General features: G+C 39.2%; 2 protein-coding genes across 2 annotated transcripts; one reads left to right on the top strand and one right to left on the bottom strand.

Annotated features, from left to right (window-relative positions):
• Positions 1 to 777: 777 nt before the first annotated feature.
• On the top strand, positions 778 to 5,240 carry si:ch211-198p11.6 (uncharacterized). Its single transcript, XM_054607364.1, has 5 exons — positions 778 to 954; positions 2,055 to 2,116; positions 2,202 to 2,312; positions 3,385 to 3,522; positions 3,975 to 5,240. Exons 2-5 carry the CDS (start codon positions 2,090 to 2,092, stop codon positions 4,059 to 4,061), a joined length of 363 nt encoding a protein of 120 aa, XP_054463339.1. The 5' UTR covers positions 778 to 954; positions 2,055 to 2,089; the 3' UTR covers positions 4,062 to 5,240.
• A 1,094-nt stretch (positions 5,241 to 6,334) lies between these two features.
• On the bottom strand, positions 6,335 to 17,250 carry zgc:100868 (uncharacterized protein LOC554458 homolog). Its single transcript, XM_054607277.1, has 10 exons — positions 17,196 to 17,250; positions 12,173 to 12,193; positions 11,759 to 11,924; positions 11,403 to 11,665; positions 9,881 to 10,026; positions 9,520 to 9,799; positions 8,872 to 9,064; positions 8,506 to 8,759; positions 8,276 to 8,376; positions 6,335 to 6,607 (listed from the first exon to the last, which is right to left on the bottom strand). Exons 1-10 carry the CDS (start codon positions 17,248 to 17,250, stop codon positions 6,335 to 6,337), a joined length of 1,752 nt encoding a protein of 583 aa, XP_054463252.1.
• Between the last annotated feature and the right edge of the window lie 4,347 nt (positions 17,251 to 21,597).

Here is a 21,597-nt window from a genome sequence, read left to right as displayed (position 1 = left end):
TATAATAAAAATATAAACATATATGACTAATAGAATAACAATTATTAAGTGCAAAATAAATAATACAGACACAATTGCAAAATTACAACACAATAGCAATAAGAGTAAGGTAAATACATAAATAAATATTAGAATAAAGTAAATTACAACAACAAAGATTTAATACAGGAGAAAAAATGTAAAGTGCATCATAATGTTCTATTTATTTTAAACTTAAATAGAAAAGTAATATTTAGCATGATATTGAGAGTGATATTGTCAATGATATTTAAAAAGTTCTAGAAAGTTATATTGCACATAAGATAAGATAAAATAAGATAATCCTTTATTAGTCCCGCAGCGGGGAAATTTACAGGATTACAGCAGCATAGATATAGTGCAAACAAGGTACATAGTAGAAAAAACAAACAAGTATATTAAATAAGTAAGTAAGTAAGAAAAATAAAAAATCCACAATAACTAAAAAAAAACCTTATAAATACAGACAGAATAATTATAGTTATAGTATTGCACAGTGTATTTGTATTGCACAGATTTATTAGTGTTTTGTTTTGTGATATTGATATGTATGATATTGATATGTAATATTGTTGACAGCAAAAAAAACTGAGGGATTTGTACTAGTACGTAAGTAAAGAATCTAAGTACTTCTTCTATCACTGAGTAAATGTACTAAGTTACTTGCCACGACTGACTGAAATGAACACAAGCATTGGATTTATTTTCCCCTTCGCGCTGCCGTGCTCCTTATTTTGTCCCTTATGGGGACCCTTCTGAGTCTGACTCCATGGCAACGCTGGTACCGCCGCAGCTAAACCCATCCTTTTTCTGCAGAAAATGCTCTTTTTGTAGAATGAACAATACAACGGGATAATGTGACTTAACCTCAACTATAGCAGCTTTCATATTTCTTCCACACTGCGTATTTATGAGAATACAGGACCCTTCCGAACGGTAAGATGTTGGCTTCAACGCTAGCTACACCGCTAGCTACAAATCAATATTATGATCAGTGTTTAAGAAGTATTAAGATCCTTTACTGCTGTAAAAGTACAATACCACACGGTGAAAATACAACCAGTAAAGTGCAAAAGTAAGTAAGTATCATCATCAAAATATACTTAAAGTAAAATGTTTTATATCTGATGTTTCCTGCTGCATTAATGTGCATGTTGCATTGTAACTACTTTATATCACGTAGGCTGGTTGAATCTTAATTAATGCATCATATTCTAGAAGATCATCATGTTTGTAGCCTATCTGTCCAGTGAGAACCTCATATCTCTAAAAATACCTGTTTTCAGCTGTGTGATGATGCATTTTCCAGCTGATCCAGAAGGCTTTTTAAAGACTTTATTTATCTAGTAGGAGGATTTTCTCAACACATAAAGGAAACACTTCATCCTTCAGTTTATCACAAACATTCAACATTAACACATCTGGAGATACATGGTTTTACCTGGAAAACTGTCACATGTATACTTAAGTAAGATACTTGGATAGATTCCACCACTGGCATATAGTATATGTAATACCTGAGAAAGTAAAAGTATTTGACTTGGATCATTTTATTAAATGAAAGTAGGAATACAAGTATTAGATCACGAGTAAAAGATATTCAAGTATTCAAATTAAAGACCTGCACAAGCAATAAAAACAACAACAACAACAACTCAGAACAAGACACACAAGATAGAAACATACAAACCTAACCACACACAGTAATAAAACACATACAAGAGTTCAATGGAAACACATAAAGTTAAAAAGTTAAAATATTTGTGAAATAGAAAGAAAAATAAAGTAGAAACAGGCAAAGATGGAGATGTGATGATGCTACTTTACTTTACAGGGTTGAGCAGTGAAATAGAAGAAGAATTAGTATCTGTTGGTTTTGGCTTATTATTATTTTATTATCAGCAACATGTAAATAAAGTATTAAAAGTAGAAGTACTGATTATGCATGTATTAGATGTTATATTTAACTATATCATAATCATCATTAATAATGCAGTAATTTAAACTCACAACTAAACTTTTTCTCTTTCTGTCAGAATTCCCAGAGATGTGAGCCTTGAGACAGTTAAAGATGTCTTCTCAGAAAGAGACAATGCAGGTAAGAAAGAACACGTTTCTACAAACATGTACTCATCTCTGCTCTGTTAGATGTAGTTATGTATTTCCTTGGTCCTGCTCCTCAGGTGTTGCCTGTCTGGGAGCTTTCCATCCCTCTCCCAGCGGTGCTGATGATCACTCTGAGTCTCTACATGATTGTCCTCGGGGTCGCGCTGTGGATCCGATCCTGCCTCAAGGTTGGTGCTGCAGCCTTGGAGGGATGCCTTCCTCCTTTCTACAGCTGGTTAAAGTAAAATAAATATAAGTGTTGTTTAATGGAAGTTGTACTAAACGTAGAAGCACAGACGTAAAAGTGGACTTTGTCTTTGGCTCCCTCTGGTGTTAGAAAGCAGACAAAACAGGCCTTCCTGATACATCTATTCATTTTATTCATAACTGCTAATATGCTGGTTGTTTATGCTTCCATGACTCCAGAAAAGTTATTTAAGTTCTCACTCAGGAAACATTTTGAAAAGGGCAGGTCATCAGTTGATTGATTATGACTGGAGATTGTCTCATTTTTTTTAGAACAAAGTATTATTCCATAAAAATAATCATTATACAGATGTTTAAATCATATACAGTTATACATAAAGTGAGTTCAAGGATTCAAAACAGGTTGGTAATACAAGACAATAATTTCTTTATTGATGGCATTAACGCTAAATCTCAAACTGTGCTTCATCTGTTGCACCTTTTTTAATTATTAGTGTTTTTATTGAATGATTTAATTCAACTTAATGTCTAACATTTCATCTTACACTACAAACTCAGTTATGATTGAAGGGAGCAGATGTCCTTCTTTTGTTGTTATTTTATTTTAATACAAAATCACATATCACAGTTTATCTACTTAAAGTTAGATCAACAAACTATCGTTTTCCTCTTAAAAACATATGTGACATTATGTCATAGTGGACACACCTACCTGGAACAGAGCAGATTTTCTTTCTTTAAATATTGAAATAAACTAGTTTTCTCTTGAGGGGACAGTGTAACAATCTGCGTCGTCCAAGTAACATTTTAGTTCTCCACCTCTGTAATTTTAGGCACTTACTGATTCAGGTATAAATATATAGACAGAGTTGTAATGCCTTAATGATTATGTTTGAATTTTAGTTTTTGGTTTTATGTTTGAATTGAACAAAAATACAAATGCGTGTTTCTTCAGTTTGTTTCTCTGTTTGTCACCACACACTTCAAAAGCAATACAGAAACGTCAGTGTGGAAAGAGATGCAAATTTTTGTCTCTGTGTTTTCTGTCCAAAGGACCGTTGTTCTTCAGAGTGCGGAGACTGCTGTCCGAACATTTCCATATGTGAGCAGTGCTTCAGATTCGCAGAAATGTGTGACTGTCGCCTGCCAACCGTCCGCTCGTGTCGGTCCGTTTCGTGTCCTTCTCCTTCGGTAAGAAGCCTCCAAACACTCCACTCCACGAACCACCAATCACATCACATATTCACTCCAAAGCCCTGAAGGCAGATATTGATTTGATTTATTATCAGAACTGCACTGAAAACAAAACAGAATAGAATTGAACATTTTTCCTGTCTCACTGACTTGCAAAGACTTGATGAAGGATTAAACAAAGGTGAATTTAAACCTACTTTTTTTTATCAGTTTAGCCGGTTGTTTCTACCTAAAATGGGTCCACGATAAACACAGAGGAGTGAGTTAATTTTGTGGCTGTGAAACCTGCAAAAATAAGACAAAAGAAACCGTGTAATTCTCAAAACATAAAGGCCAATCAAAAAGCATCTTTGTGGTATTTGCACGTATTTAAATTAGGTAATCACGTTTATAAATTCCTCCCTATTGTTTTTAGTGAACTCCTCTCTGGTATGTTTTTTTTAACGCAGTGTGCCAAATGGGACTGTGCCTGCACCTGTCAGCCTCCGGAGTGTGAATCTTGCAACTGCCTCTGCTTTGAGATCAGGATCAAGTAGAAGGACGAGGGTGGAGCTGCTCTGATGACACCGTCAGCTGATGGACTACAAGAACTTCAGCTTTTTAAAATGTGTGTCTCTGATTAGAGACTTCACAGGAGAGAGGTAAAAGAAAAGAGAGAGACGGGGAGTGACTTGACCCGGTGGTGTTCACTGCACCGTAAACCAGAAGGCTCAACACAACCTTTCCTCTTTTACTTTTTAACCTTTAATAAAAGACTTTGTGATTTTTTAAATGTCATTAACAGAGCAGTGTCTCACATGTTGAGGGCTGAATCAAAGTACTGTCTGCTCTTGTTCACCGTCTTTAAATAGGATAGTTTGATACCAAATGATTCAACGTATTCAGTGGGAGAAATGGATCGAACCCTCTCTCACTGTATGTTATCTTGTATCCATCAATATCAATATATGTAGTGATAATAATACTTTTTCTGGAAAACGATTGGATGCAATAACCAGACAGAAATGTTAGTTGTTTTTTTTTTTGGCTGATCTAGTAAATTAAGAACCTGAAAAATCTGGTGCTTCATCACATTGATGCAATGTCACACAATGGTCTCAAACACCAGGAGATATTAAAAATACCATAGTTCATTAGGATGCTCCCTTTAAAATGTTTATTTCGATATGTACTATTTTAACAATATTACATACATTAGTCCTTGTACTTTCTTTAAGATGTGCTGTTTTTTTGCACACAGTTTCTTTAGATAACAAAGTATAAATAGAACAAAAACAACACCGGTTGTTTAAGAATTCACTCTGAATAACAGAGGCCTTTTTTTATATCTCTGTTACTTTTAATGAAAAGGATGTTGACCTGGTTAAATTGATCCGTGATGCTGGATGTGCCTTTTGTTAAAGCTTAAAGCTTTAGACCTCCGTTACGTTATGTTGTTTATGTGCAGTGCCAAACCAACGTGTTTGTCCGTCTCTTAATACCGTCTGACTTCCTGTTTGTGGCTCTCAGCTCCAATTGGTTCCGACTAGATCTTAGATAACCTTAAATATGTTAAAAACAAATGTATCATTTCATTTTTTAATAAAAGTCTTAGTAATTTCCTAAAACAGCTGTTTACTGTGTCAAACAATCCAGGGGAAAAAGTGATGTAGGGGACTATTTTCAGCGGCGGATTGATCCACATTTGGTGTTCTAGTAGTGAGTATTTGAGGCAGCGGGCGTTTGTTTGTTTTTGCATGAATTCATTGTTAGTTTTTGTCCTTTTCATGGAATTTATTGACCTAAATAAAATATAGAATATGATCACACTTATCCTTCAAAGGTAATTCATGTTGAATGACATGTTGTAATGTTGTACTCGGTACATGATTAATCTACCAGGTGAGCAGCTCATACATTCTATTTTTAAATGTTTATTATTTCTCATATTTTGTCCAGCCCATTTAAATCAATGAGGTTTGTAGAAACATATCTGAACATACAGGAAGATGTATTTATGGACTGACTGCATTAGTTTTAGCTCTGTGTTCCTAATAAACTGACTAATCACTGAGTGTCTGTAGCTGTAAACAGACCAGAAAAAAAAAAAAACACAAACATTTTCTCTGTAATGTCTTTTACTTCTTTAGATATTAACCAAAACACTTTTAAAGTGCGGCTGAACTATTTATTTTAGAGCAAATACTGTTTGTGTAGATGAATGGCTTCAGATATATATTTTTTCATAATGGTGCAGAAGCTCCCTGATAATATAAGGTAGATGATTGACGTCCATGACAGTAAATTAGTTTAATTCCATGTGCAATTTAATCGGGAAGTACTATGTCCTTCGAAAATTATGATTTAATCCATAATGATGGCACTTGAAGGTAACATTTAACAGTCAGTCTGATCTGAAAATGGACAAAATAATAATCAGTAGGTAAAAATGATATACTACAAAGATTTCACACATTCCATCATTGTACTGATAAAATAAAAATAACAATATAAAAACAGTTAATATGGCCCATGTAGCTTCAGAAACCTTGTAGGATTCATATTAATAGTGCAGCTTGAGGAATTCTTCATTTCACACCGGAAGCAGTTTGGCTAACGTTTTTCAGCTTCTGATTTGTCGTTGTCTGCTGGAGAACACGAACACTGACGTTGGTGTAAAGAACCCTGGATGTCTGGTAGAACCCGGCCAGCTTCACTGCTCCGTTCCCATTCTTATTCCCATCAATTGTCTCTCAAACTCCAGCTCGTTTGCATTCATTTGTGTTGTCACATCATGTAAACAACTATTTACAGATTAAGGTGGAGGTTTCTATATGAAGAGGTGGAGACACACGGAGAAGACGAGGAGGTGGAGGAAGAGGAGGAAGAAGGGGGAGTGAGCTGGAGAGCCCCCGCTAGTGGTGGAGGTCGCGTTGGTGGAGGTCGCGTTGGTGGAGGTCGCGTTGGTGGAGGTCGCGTTGGTGGAGGTCGCTAAGAAGCCCACCGTTGAAGCTAGAAAGTTCTGGAAGCGGCTCAGTTTCACCGAAACCATCACTGGGGCTCGTGTTTGTTTGGTGGCGTTTTCAGACGACAACACCACCGCCTGGAACCAGGAGCCGTCCAGCTTACACATCACCGGACCGCCAGAGTCACCCTGAAAACACACACACACACACACACACACACACACACACACACACACACACACACACACACACACACACACACACACACACACACACACACACACACACACACAGCATCACCAACATGTTCAACATTTAGTATGAACGCTTCTGTAGAGGATATTCCGTCGCATCTTCAATGAGACTACAGAAAATGTTCTCTTTTTTAAAATTTCACCAAATGTGCTTTACAGTCAAAATGTTTTATTCCTTGAACAAAAAGAAATAAGACTTCCTCACTGAGGTTTAGGTGAGAAGATTGATAACTGGCCTTGAGTAGCATCAATCGTCAAGCACTAGGCAAGAAAGTGAATAAGCATATTCACTGAATTTTAATTGTTTGATTTAAATATTTTGGGGGGAATTTTATGTCTTTATTTGATAAAGGAGAGAGACAGGAATCGTGGGTTAAGAGGCATTCAGCAAACGGTCTGGTCAGCCGGGAATTGAACCAGGGACTAGCCGTGCCTCAAAGTTTATAACATGTAAGGACCCACAAACGTCTTGATGAAACAAACTCATTAGGAGATATGGTTAGGCTTAGACAAACAAACTCATAAGGAGATATGGTTAGGCTTAGACAAACTAACTCATTAGGAGATATGGTTAGGCTTAGACAAACTAACTCTGAGCAGATGGCTAATTAACCAGAAGGGTTTTCCTCTTATATGTGATCCCTAACTTCTCGCGTGATTTCATGACATCACGAGAATCCAGTGGTCGCCGTTGCCGTTATAAAGTACCTGCTGTTACATTCAGTGAGCATTCAACTGGGACACACTACTTCCTCATTTCATGGCACCTTGAACTTTGACCCTCTTGCTCATATATCTGCTGTGCAAAGGATTGTGGGTCAGAAAAACATCCTGGCTGGCATACTGCAAAATGTGACAGGATACATAAGAACATCCTGGTATTTGTGGCATTCTATGTATTGGGACATATAAAGGCTACGAAAAGGTTACCTCCTAATGTCCTTTCCTAACCACTTTTCCTTGACCTCGATGGAAATCATTATGAGGTCAAGGAAAGATGTGAAGGAGAGTTCATAAGGAGTTAGGAAAAGAGAAACACAAATCCACTTTCACTAAACTATGTTAATTTATGATGAGTGGGCGGATGTCACTGACATAGGTCTGCCAATGAAACTACAATGAAGAATGATCGACGACTACAAAAAGCGCAACTAAAACATGACCCCATTAAACTACAGCTGCTGCAAGGAATTGTGGGACTGCATTATCTTATTTCATTTGGTAAAGGAAGGATCAGTGCTTCCTATGTTAAAGGAGATAGGAAAGGAAGCATTGAAGCACCTTTCCTTAGTATTTAAAGAATTCAAGCAGCTCTTATCATGGCGTCCACTTAGATACTTCCAGGTTATTTTACTCTTGTAGGAACCTTTATAAGCAAAAAGGACTTTTTGACTGCAGCCTAAATCTTTTCCTGGCTTAGTTAATGCTCTGGTAGTTTGAGTACTGGACCTGCATCTCTCTCTACATCCCTTTCCTGGCTATCACTATCAAATACAGAGAAATTATCTTCAGACAGACAAAGTATAACCATCTCCAGCTTTGGTTTCTCACCTGCTCCAGTGTGAAGACTCCGGTGCAGAAGCTGTCACTGGACGACGACGCGTTTCCACAATTTTCCACCGAGGTCTGGAACTCCTGCAGAACCTGCTCCTCTGAAGATGTAAGAACAAGGAAACAGTGAGAGATGAAACATCTGAATCAACGTCCCAGATGGCAGGAACCCGGACTAACTGATTGAATCCAGAGAGGTGAAGAGATCCGGATCGTGGTTCTGGACTCACCTCCTCCTCGCCCGGAGCTCCAGCCCGCGGCCCAGCATTTGGAGCCCACAGCGAAGGTTCGTCCGTTGTCCATGCAGATGGGCTGGATGTAGTCTGACAGGATGGGGAGGGTTTCCAGCTGTAGCAGGGCGACGTTGGACCCGGTCAGGTTGCTCAGGGTGATGTTTGTCACGTTCAGCGTCACCTCAAAGGGGTTGGACCCGTTCTGCTTCAACCGACCCAACACAACGGTCCATTCAGATGGCGTGGGGGGGCTGTGGGGAATACACATGAACTCTGATTGGTTTTAAGCATCCCGTTCATTTCATTTCCTCTACGTTTAACGGACCACACCGTCCATGACCTCCCTCCAGGTGTCGGTCTCACCTGGAAAAGCAGTTGGAGTTGCTCAACACGGCGTCCACGGCCACCAGAGTCCCACCACACACATGACCTCCGTTCTTCTGCAGGCTCGCCATCCACGGCCACACACCAGCCGTCGCCACCGAGCTTCCCCCCAAAATACGTGAGTTCATTGGGGCTCGGCCACAGACCACCGCTGGAGGAACAACCACCGTTACTGACAGACGTCATGGTCGCTCTCAGAGTTAAATATAGTACTTTTTACTGTACTACATCTCAGAGGTGAATATTGTTGTACTTTTACTGTACTACATCTCAGAAGTAAATATTGTACTTTTTACTGTACTACATCTCAGAGGTAAATATTGTACTTTTTACTGTACTACATCTCATATGTAAATATTGTACTTTTTACTGTACTACATCCAAGAGTTAAATATTGTACATTTTACTGTACTACATCTCAGAGGTGAATATTGTTGTACTTTTTACTGTACTACATCTAAGAGGTGAATATTGTACTTTTTACTCCTCTACATCTCAGAGGTAAATATCCAGGCACACCAGATATAATAGTAAAACATTTTACTGATCAATCAATACTTTTTCTTTAACTACATTTTGAAGCTATTCATTTAAAAGTTGAAATCAGTGTTCACGGTCTGGACTCACGTTTAGCCGTGGTGGTTGGAGGGACGGTGGTTGAAGGTGCTGGCAGAGCCGGCACACCGGCACAGGTGACGCTGAGGTCACCGTCGGTGCCGGTGGACGTGAAGGTGACGTAGCCTGGCTGATTGCTGGTGATCTGGCTGTTGATCCAGATCTGGTACTGGGACACTCTGGCGTAGACTCCTGGCAACTTAGGCTCGGCGCAACCTATTCCAAAACTCACGACGCCCTCCTGGATCCAGAGGCTGCCCTGCTTGCTCACCAGTGGACCGCCCGAGTCCCCCTTTAAGCAGAGAAACATTCAGGAGAGGGAACCTTTGCAGGAGGTCAAATTGGACACAAACACCTGAGTGAGGATGATCACCTGACAGGAGTCCTTCCCTCCAGCACGGAGCCCGGCACAGATCATGTTGTCTGTGATTGAACCCACTCCATAGTCACAGTTACACTGTCTGTTCCCCACAATGGGCACCTCCACCTCCATCAGGTTTTGTGGGAACGGTGGGCGCACTAAAGAGACACAAACACAGTTTAATAAACAGCGCATGTGGTAACTTTTAAACTGCCCTGTAGACTCTGTAGACCACTAGAAGCGCTACAAAGCAATGCTTTGTTTATTCTTAGTCCTCAGGAGATACCTTTAGTTCTGAAAAGTGAAGCCAATACCGAATTGTGTTAAAGCTGCATTCTCTCTACTGAAAATGACTCTACTTCTCTCTTGATTTATTCCCTCAGTAAACATTGTAAACATTAGTTTTTTGGTCTCAACCTCTAGTTTTAAGTCTTCTTCAATACAGCATGATGTTCATTTAGTAAATTATGGTCCATTTAGAGTCAAATAGACCATAAAGCAGGGTATGCTTTAGGCGGGGCTACACACTGATTGACAGGTCTCTATAAGAGACATATACAGCGTCTGTAGTTCGGCCAAAATGATGAACTCCAGCCTTCAAAACTACAGTCAACAAACCAATGAGTGACCTCGTCCACTTTTTATATACAGTCTTTCTTTATCCTTAATTTCCAGATAGTGGGGCTGCACAGTGGTCTAGTGGTTAGCACTGTTGCCTCACAGCAAGAGGGGCCAGAGTTCAATTCACGGCCTTCTGTGTGGAGTTTGCATGTTCTCCCTGTGTCAGCGTGGGTTCTCTCCGGGTTCTCCGGCTTCCTCCCACAGTCCAAAGACATCCAGCTTAGGTTAATTGATGACTCTAAAATTTCCCATAGGATGTGGATGTGAGTGTGACTGGTTGTTTGTCTCTATATGTCAGACAAATGATGTGAAAGACTGGCGACCTGTCCAGTCCTGGGTACACCAGCCTTTGCCCAATTACAGCTGAGATTGGTACCAGCGAGTCCTGGTCGAGCACATGGAGGGAAACTTTATTTCTGCTGATCAAGCTTTTTGTTTTTACTTTTACTACTTTTACTACAGCTGTTACAAAATACTTATGTTCCCAGCAGTGTGCATACAGATGGGACACAGTACTTCATCATGGTTGATGGTCATCACCCTCTTGCTCATATATCAGAAGAGTGTGGGTCAGAAGAGTAAAAAAAAAAAAAAAGCATGCTGTCTTTCATACTGCAAGATGTGGCCGGATTTAGTAGAAGTTCCTGGTATTTTTGGCGTGCTGCATTTGACATACTTTGTATCGGGAATAAATCTGTTTCTGGCAGACTAAATAGTCTGGTAGTTTGGGTATTCAAACGCTCAGATGGATTTAAACAATTTAATGGCTTTGCAAATGTTTTATGAAGATAAGACACTTTGTTAGATGAGTGAACTTTAATTTCCTCCAGCCAAAATAAAATATGATCTTTTGTGATATAAAATAGTCACCGTTTTTACTGTCACGCTACCTCTGAATCTTTCTCTGACCCACCTCCTTCTCTGATGTTGCCCCAGCCGGTGACCCAGGAGTCGGTGCCGCTGTAGAAGCTGCTGTCCGGAGCGGCCAGGCAGACGGGGGAGATGTAGCTGGTGAAAGTCACCGGGGAGGAGAGCTTCAGGAGGCAGATGTCGTTGTCATTGGTTCTGGAGTTGTAGTTGGGGTGGATGATGATCCGTGTCACCGTCCGATGTACCTCGTTGGGGTTGGAGATCTGCTGACTCTGGCGACCCAGATACACAATCAGGTCGCTGGTACTGGGGCTGAGGAGAACCAGAACAGAGCTTTAAAGCAGAGTCCTTCAGGGGAAGTATACAAACACAGGAATGTGCTCTGGGGGAGGTGCTTACTTTCCAGCAAAGCAGTGAGCAGCAGTCAGCACCCATTCACTGTTGATGAGCGACCCTCCACAGATGTGACTCCGAAATCTGTGCAGACTGGCCTGCCAGGGCCAGCTGCCCTCAGGGGCCACCTCACCCCCAACGATCCGGGTGTTGAGCGGAGGCTGACCACACACTGGAGACAGAAGGACGGCAGAGACACACAGTGAGCGACACCTTTGTGGGATTATGAACTCTAGCTGTTGTTTAGGATGATGATCTCAGGTCTAATCCAGTCCTGAGTAACATTTCATTATAATCCAGACGTTTCATTCCAGCGAATACTAACAATAATGACATTTTTAACAAAACAATAGAATGCCGAACATTATGTTGACAGGTGGAGAGAAAAAAAAGAAAAACGTGCTTAAAACTGTGACTTACCAGCTAGCTGTGAGTGAGACTCTGAAAAATAGAAAACAAAGAAAAACTGTTTTAACAACAAATCTGTATTAATATATATATTCCTGATATATTGACAGGTGATATTTGTACAGGAGGAGGAGGGTTGTGATCATCCGTTACATTTCAAATCATTTTCAAATACAGAAAAAGGAGCTTGCAGTCTTCTTCTCACATTTCATGATTGATAATAAACAATAATTAAACATAGGTGTTGTCAAATAAATGCCTCAGTGAAAAGTAAACATCACATGATGTGACATCACCTGTCGTGTCAACAAAACCTGCGTTTAAATCATGAACTAACAGAATGCATGAAGAGAGGACGGCCCTCTGATCTCTGACAGGCTTTAATTTATGTTTGTTATTGATGAGTGTTGACACGCGTCTTCTTCTTTGAACTACTGGTGTCCCATCAAACCCGTTTTACGTCCCCCCTCGTTAACATGCTCTAAAGTCGACCCACAGAGTCCAGCTTTTCTTTTCTTTGAGCTCAGACAGGAAAAACGGGCGACACATTTCTGTTTTAGTGTGTAAATGCCAGAATGAGACAGAAATGGCCCTTGTCAGTTTAAATCCTTCACACTCCAGACATGACAATTCAAAATACCCTGACTTTAAACTAGTACTACTACTACTACTGCTACTTATTCTACTGCTGTTACTGCTGCTAGTCTTATTACTATAGTTGTATTTGTGTTGTATTAGTACACTGATGTTAGTGCTGCTAGTCTTGTTACTACAGTTGTATTTGTGTTGTATTAGTACACTGATGTTAGTGCTGCTAGTCTTGTTACTACAGTTGTATTTGTGTTGTATTAGTACACTGATGTTACTGCTGCTAGTCTTATTACTACAGTTGTATTTGTGTTGTATTAGTACACTGATGTTAGTGTTTCAGTATCTGATGATGCTTTAAAGTCATTACAGGAGCAGACGTTAAAGGGTCACTCCACTGATTTTTCATTGTTATGCAGATGATACCCAGTTATATCTATCAATTAAGCCAGACGAAACTAACCAGTTCTCTAAACTTCAAGCATGTCTTACGGACATAAAAACCTGGATGACCTGTAACTTCTTAATGTTAAACTCCGAAAAAACAGAAGTTATCCTACTAGGCCCAGATCACCTTCGAATTCAATTATCTAACGATATAGTTTCTCTAGATGGCATTGCTCTAGCATCCAGCACTACCGTTAAGAACCTTGGAGTTATCTTTGATCAGGATCAATCTTTTAACTCTTATATAAAACAGATCTCAAGGACAGCCTTTTTTCATTTACGTAACATTGCGAAAATCAGGCAAATCCTGTCTCAAAGCGATGCAGAAAAACTAGTTCATGCATTTGTTACCTCTAGACTAGATTACTGTAACTCCTTATTATCAGGCTGCTCTAATAGGTCTCTTAGATCTTTACAGTTGATCCAGAATGCTGCAGCACGTGTTCTAACAAAAACTAAGAAAAGAGATCATATTACTCCAGTATTAGCTTCTCTGCACTGGCTCACTGTTAAATCAAGAATAGAATTAAAATTATTTTACTTACCTACAAAGCTCTAACTGGTCAGGCACCGTCTTATCTTAAGGAACTTATAGTTCCATATTACCCAACTAGAAAGCTGCGCTCAATCAATGCAGGGTTACTTGTGGTTCCTAGAGTATATAAAAGTAGGATGGGAGCCAGAGCCTTCAGTTATCAGGCTCCTCTTCTGTGGAACCAGGTTCCAGTTTCAGTCCGGGGGGCAGACACACTCACCACTTTTAAGAGCAGGCTTAAGACCTTCCTTTTTGATAGCGCTTATAGTTAGGGCTGGCTCAGGTTCGCCTTGGCCCAGCCCCTAGATATGCTGCTATATGCCTAGACAGCTGGGGGACTACCTAGGATACACTGAGCTCCTCTCTCCTCCTCTCTCACTCCCTCTTTATGTATTAATCTCCTATTTATGCACATTACTGATTTTGCTTCTTCCCCTGAGTTCTTGTGCTTTCTCGCCTCGCAGGCGATGAATCGTTGTGGTACCTGGACCGTGCCTCCTGCTGTGAGCCGACTGACACCCACTGCTACTTCAATTATTATTATTAATCACATTACTATCCCTATTTTCATAATTATAATTCTACTATAATAATTGCTGCTGTTATTATAAGTAGTCTTATTATATGAATCATTTATGTCATATACATTGAATGTGTTGTATCTCTGTTATGTTGTTCATTCTGTACACATGACATCTGTGGCATTCTGTCCATCCTGGGAGAAGGATCCCTCCTCTGTCGTTCTCACATAGGTTTCTTCCTTTTTTCTCCCTGTTAAAGGGGGTTTTTAGGGGAGTTTTTCCTGTGCCGATGTAAGGGAAGGACAGAGGATGTCGCATGTGTACAGATTGTAAAGCCCTCTGAGGCAAATTTGTAATTTGTGATTCTGGGCTATACAAAATAAACTGAATCTAATTGAATGTTAGTGCTGCTAGTCTTGTTACTACAGTTGTATTTGTGTTGTATTAGTACACTGATGTTAGTGCTGCTAGTCTTGTTACTACAGTTGTATTTGTGTTGTATTAGTACACTGATGTTAGTGCTGCTAGTCTTGTTACTACAGTTGTATTTGTGTTGTATTAGTACACTAATGTTACTGCTGCTAGTCTTATTACTACAGTTGTATTTGTGTTGTATTAGTACACTGATGTTAGTGCTGCTAGTCTTGTTACTACAGTTGTATTTGTGTTGTATTAGTACACTAATGTTACTGCTGCTAGTCTTATTACTACAGTTGTATTTGTGTTGTATTAGTACACTGATGTTAGTGTTTCAGTATCTGATGATGCTTTAAAGTCATTACAGGAGCAGACGTTAAAGGGTCACTCCACTGATTTTTGTATTGTTCTTTTCTAGTCTTCTGACCAATCAGAGCGCTTTTACACTACATGTCATAATTCACCCATTGACACCCATTCACACACTGATGACAGACGCCAGCATGCTTCAGAAATAACTAACATTGACAGACAGCAGGAACAGACTACGAGAGCAGTTTAGGGGAGGACATGTGGAAATGGACTGGAGGAGCTGGGGATCAATGAGGTTTAAAACATCAAGTTTACCATCAACAAAGAGTTCTGCTAAGACTGAAAGACCAACCAGGATGACTTGCATGCATGTCAGTACGTACAACAGCCAGTGAACGCATCACAGTTAATTTGCACATGCAACAGTTAGTGCACGCTATCGCCGTTCAAATGCACAACCAACAGATAGTGAACGCATAATGGTTCAGATGCAAAAACCAATAGTAAGTTAACGCATCGCCGTTCAAATGCAACACAAGTCAGAATGTACAACAGTAAGTGAACGCGTCACTTAATCTCCCTGGAGTTCTCCTTTAAAGTAAACCAGTTTGTTTTTCAGAAGACATTCTGGTTCTGAGGGGATTAAGAAAAACTACATATCTCCAGTGGAGCTGATCAATGATCAACTGATCAAATGCTATAATGAGTTTGTGCCGGACTAAATGACATCAGGCTCCTCATATTGTACACAAACAGCATGAAGAAGTTGCTGTGATGGATGACAAACTGTTCAGCCACCAGATATTCTTCTTTTCTTCAGTGAACATTCTGCAGTCGGGGACTTAACAAGGTGTGGCTTATTGTTTACCTGAAACCCTCAAACAGTGATAACTGTCGCTGTTTTTCTACAGCGACAGACATCCCCTTAAAAAGGTTAAAGCTCCTGTTATCTGCAAACATACCTCTGAATAGAATCTCCATTAAACTGCTGAAGGTAAAACCACAAATATCCTTTAATTTACAAGCTGACAAAAAACTCTTAAAGCGCTTATTAATCACAACAAACTGATAAACTACTGAAAGAATAGGAGCGTTAGGGAATCTTTAAGGTTAACTGATAACAGAAACAGAGAGTCCTTAAAATAACCTCACATTAACACCAATTCTTCCTTAAATTATGCGAAATGTCCCCGTTATTTTAAAAACATGGATTGAGCGTGTTTTTTTTTAGTGTTTTTTGTCTTTAATCGTCAAATCCAGTACATGAGGCTTTCTGCACACTTAATCTCAGCAGTGGAGAAACTTAAAACAAGTTAAAATGTATTTCATTATTTTCTGTAGTTGAAAGAGCAAACAGTACATTTTTTATCTGCTTCATCAGGATCACTTCTCATAAATCACAGGTGGGATGTGGACTCGATTCATGTGATCAAAAGCTCCACATACGTTTAATTATGATCACATTATAACTTAAAAAAGAAATTGCAACAAACAAAAAATACAGTACATATAGAGTTTACTTGGATTTTTAAAGCAGAGCTCAAAGAAAATTGGATGAAGTTGAAAAAAATAGAATGTTTTTTTTTTTCATTTGTAACGTCACAAAGTCCTGAATAAATCATTTAAAAACATCTGAGTGAAGCTGTTTTACTCTCTGAGAATCTGAGTTTAAATTCTGACAAACACTGACAGGAAACAATCAGTGATCTCTGAATAAATTAAAATGAGCTGTTATCACTTCATAACCTCCAGACACATTTATAAAACCAGGATCAGATGAGACTTCAGTGCTGAAGAATCTGGATTAGTGAGCTCATGAAGCTCCAGAAAGATCCAAAAGGCTTAAGGTTTGAGTATTTCTCTTTTTCTCTGCAGCATCTCAGATAAATATTGTACTGTTTTATTTCACTACATTTATCTGAAGACGTTTTAGAGATCCTGGAAACAACTTCCCTTACTTATTATTTTTCTTCTCTCCTAGATTTAATAATTGTATACTTTAAATTATTCATATTTCCATTAATTTACTTGCAGGGTAAAGTACTGGGTACTTTTTTTTTTTTTTTTGCTCAGTACAATTAGTAAGTAAAGTAATTAATAAGTAAAATTTTAAATGCAGTATTAGCAGGGGTGATTCTTTTACCCCTGTTCGTTAATTAAAGTAGTTTTACTTCCCAGGGTCTCTAACGTGATTGGTTTTGTTCAGGTCGCTTACCTCGCGCCAGCAGAGTCATCAGAGCCGCCACCGCGATCACTTTGTAGAGAGCCATGATTGAAAGTTAATTTCATCAGGTCTGCTGCGGCATAAATAACCTTCCTCTTCCTCCTCCATACACAAACCTGTCCGAAGACACGCCCACACCTCACCTGTTCACAGGTAACGCTCACGTTGAACTTCACGTCTCATGACAATTTATATTTCTACTTTACCTGTACGTCATTTTACAGGAAGGTGTTGTACTTTTACATTTTTTACATTTATCTGATACGGGAAGTTTATTTATAGAGCACCTTTTAGACAGAAAGGTGATTTAAAGTGCTTTACCGGAGAAATGAAACATATTAAATATAAGAAGGTAAGAAAAAAGTACAATTGCAATTAAAAGATCATAAAAACTTAAAGCAAGAAAAAGCAAATACATTTTATTATTATTATAAGTAGTCTTAATTTTTTCCTTCGTTACTCTGCTTACTACTCTTTTTATATGAATAATTTATGTCATATACATTGAATGTGTGTTATGTTGTTCATTCTGTACACATGACATCTATTGACTTCTGTCCATCCTGGGAGAAGGATCCCTCCTCTGTCGCTCTCCCATAGTAGATGTAAATTTCCCCGCTGCAGGACTAATAAAGGATTATCTTATCTTATCTTATCTTTTAGGTTTCTTCCTTTTTTCTCCCTGTTAAAGGGGAGTTTTTCCTGTGCCGGTGTGAGGGTCTAAGGACAGAGGATGTGAGGGTCTAAGGACAGAGGATGTGAGGGTCTAAGGACAGGATGTGAGGGTCTAAGGACAGGATGTAAGGGTCTAAGGACAGGATGTGAGGGTCTAAGGACAGAGGATGTGAGGGTCTAAGGACAGAGGATGTGAGGGTCTAAGGACAGAGGATGTGAGGGTCTAAGGACAGGATGTAAGGGTCTAAGGACAGAGGATGTCGCATGTGCACAGATTGTAAAGCCCTCTCAGGCAAATTTGTAATTTGTGATTTTGGGCTATACAAAATAAATGTAATTTAATTGATTACAACTGAGATGAAACACTCAAACATCAAGTCAAACTCTTTAATGTTCTTCCATCTTGTTTCATGGTGAAGGAAATAGGCACGGAGCTGACTGGCCTTTGACCTCCATCCATCTCCTCTGACAGCTGAGCAGACAAACTGCACCAGACGCTCAGGAAGAATCCAGCCATTTCAGTTTCATCAGATATCGATTGTTTTGGAAAAAAAACAAAAATCTGCCAACACCTTAAAGGACAAACGTCACGGTTTATTCTGAGATTTAATGCTTGTTCCGTGGTGACGGCTCAAGGGTTTATTTTTAACCACGATGTAAAGAGTAAATATGTCAGTGGGACTTTCCATGTTCTATTGTTCATGATCATTTGGTTTAGTCTGAGCTTCAGACAAACTGTAGGTGTGCTGGAAGAAGTACTCAGTATATAATATTATAATACTATGTTAAAATACTCAATTACAAGTCAAAGTCCTCTATTCAAAAAACAACTAAATGTTCTTAAAGTGTGACTGTTATATCCGTTTCAAAGAGCTGTGATTACCAACAAGGTACCTGTACCACAGGTGTACCTGTACCACAGGTGTACTTGTACCACAGGTGAACCTGTACCACAGGTGACCTTGTACCACCTGTACCACAGGTGTACCACCACAGGTGTACCTGTACCACAGGTGTACTGGTACCTGTACAGGTGACCTTGTACCACAGGTGAACCTGTACCACAGGTGACCTTGTACCACAGGTGTACTTGTACCACAGGTGTACTTATACCACAGGTGAACCTGTACCACAGGTGACCTTGTACCACAGGTGTACTTGTACCGCAGGTGTACTTGTACCGCAGGTGTACTTGTACCACAGGTGGTAGTTACTAGGAGGTACTTAAAGATATTGTAGAGTAACATGAATAATTTGTAAAATAAATAAATAATGATTTATGATTAAGAATATATCCACATATGCAGTCAGCTGATACACCTGAACACATTATTATTATTATAATAATGATGATGATAATAATAATAATAATAATAATAATAATAATAATAATAATAATAATAATAATAATAATACATTTCATTCAAGCGTAAGAGCACGAGATTTTAAAAAACTAGATAGAAATGCTAGTTAACTAAATTGTGGAGAAATGCATGAATAGTTTTTATAATTGGTGAAAGAATTAGCTAAACTTGTAATTAAAAAGATAAAGAAAAAAAATGTAAACACAAGCCACTAAGTAGTCAAACCCACCAAACAGACCTAAACATTGACAGTTTAATTAGGTAAAATCATATAGTAACTTTCATGTAATATCCAGTTAAAAATCATTTAAAATCTGGTTTTGGTTGCATCTGCCGTCCGTGCAGGAGATGTGACATGGAGCAGGAACTTCTGTCTGTCTGTCTGAAGATGGATGTGGTCCGACCAAGGTGGAAGGAAGTAGGGAGGTAGGAAGAAGGCCTCGGACCTGGTTTGATTCAACCTACTTTCACTTTAACATTAAAGTTCTGTTGAAACGTCAATAACATAAAAAGATAAATCACCTTTTATAGGCCCTGTTTCTCAAGACATGCAGCCGTTGGGTTCTCTTTGGAAGCAGATACTCAAACGATAATGGACAAATGGTTGAGGGGAGTTTTCATGGGTTTACTTCTCGTCAATGGTTTATTTGACTTTTTGTTATTTGTTTTGTGTAGGCAAACTGGACGGCCAGTTAGAGCCTGTAGACATTCAGTGCCCAACACAGGTGATGACAGGTATGTGTGCAGGTGAGCAGAAATGCAGAGTCATTTCTGAAAAAGCACCAGGGCATTACTTTAAACCAGATAAACCGGTGAGACGATTTACGATAAATGATAGAAAAGCATTCCAGAGTAGAAGAGCAGGAAACGTTCACCTCACAGGTATTCAGAGGCCTTTGTGTGTTCATTCTAATCCACAAACACTGAGACACACAAATCAAAGAATATGAACAGAAAACAGAAAAAACTAGCTCACACACTGTTTATTTCCTCAGCTATGATTGTTGATCTTGATCGAATGTTGAAATCTACACCTCTGCACGAGTTCTAATGATGATACCTGGAAAGAGATTACAGGTGAGATGACTGACAAGGTGAGCAGGTAATGACTCAGGCTGACTGATGAAGAAGGTGGCTCACAGTGACGGTTGCACACAGAGCCACAAACAGGTTTATAAACATCATGTTCTAGTAAGTGAATTAAAGCTGCAACCAGCAATTATTTCCCAGAAGTTCTTAGAGCCTGAGTCGGCATTTTCAAACAGTCCATTATTCAGTTTCAGTCAGAAAAATTACTGAAACTGAATAATCAATAATCTAAATATCTGCTGATTGATTTTTATGTAGATCAGAGAATTGATCAGTGGCGTTAGTAGCTCAGTCTGTTGGGACTTGGCCTGGCAAACGATGAGGTCACTGGTTCAAATCCCATAAATGAACCAAGTACTGGAGATGTGCTGGTTCTCTGCAGGTGCCAGTTGGCCTCCTGGGCACTATACCGAGGTGCCCTTGAGCAAGGCACCATACTGCTGTAGAGCATAGTTAACGCAGATACTTTTTGTGACTGTGTTGTCAACCCCTGTGTGTGCTGTGTACATGTGTGTCAATGAAACTTGATTTATTTAAAAGCACACTGAATCTGTATTAATTCCTCCCTCTTTTCATGGTGCCCTCAGACAAAAAAGCAACTGAATCTGCCTCCTCGGTGCCCTCAGACAAAACAAGGCCTCAGGCGATAATTCAACCAGTAACCGTCCGCTGTCAAACTGGTTTTGTAGATGAAGACGTTCTAGATATTCAGAGAACATGATGGTGCAAATAAATTATGATTTTGTATGTTCAAGGCTCTGCACAGAAATCTAAACTCTAAAGGTGCATTTTCTGGACTGAACCGACTCCACCTTCACGAATGAATCAGGCCTTTATATACACACATAAATACTTGTTAGCAGAACGGATTTGTTTTTGGGTCTTTTCAGGAAGGAACAATCACATCATTGGGACAAAAAATACCCAGTGAGACTATAAGAGGAGAAAAAATATACATTTCTCAATACCAAGTACGGTCAAGTATGGACTTGCAAACTTGCAAGTTCATACTTGGATAGTTCGACTCGGGAGTACAAACTCCCGAGGACGGGAGGACGCAGTACGGTCATTTTGCAATTGGAACAGCAGCGAACTTGATGACGTCACCAACGTCACGACGTCACCAACTCAGCTCGTCGGTCCCGCCTACTCCGGTTATCTTCAGTCATATTTATTATTATTATTATTATATTCCTTTATTGATTGAAATTCGGGTGTTGCAGCAGCTCAACTACACAGAAACAGATAATAAATACACATATTAT

This window comes from Anoplopoma fimbria, chromosome 11 (assembly GCF_027596085.1).
Source record: "Anoplopoma fimbria isolate UVic2021 breed Golden Eagle Sablefish chromosome 11, Afim_UVic_2022, whole genome shotgun sequence".
NCBI lineage: Eukaryota > Metazoa > Chordata > Actinopteri > Perciformes > Anoplopomatidae > Anoplopoma > Anoplopoma fimbria.
Note: the sequence above shows the minus strand (reverse complement) of the source record. Positions and strands in the feature narration are given on the sequence as shown.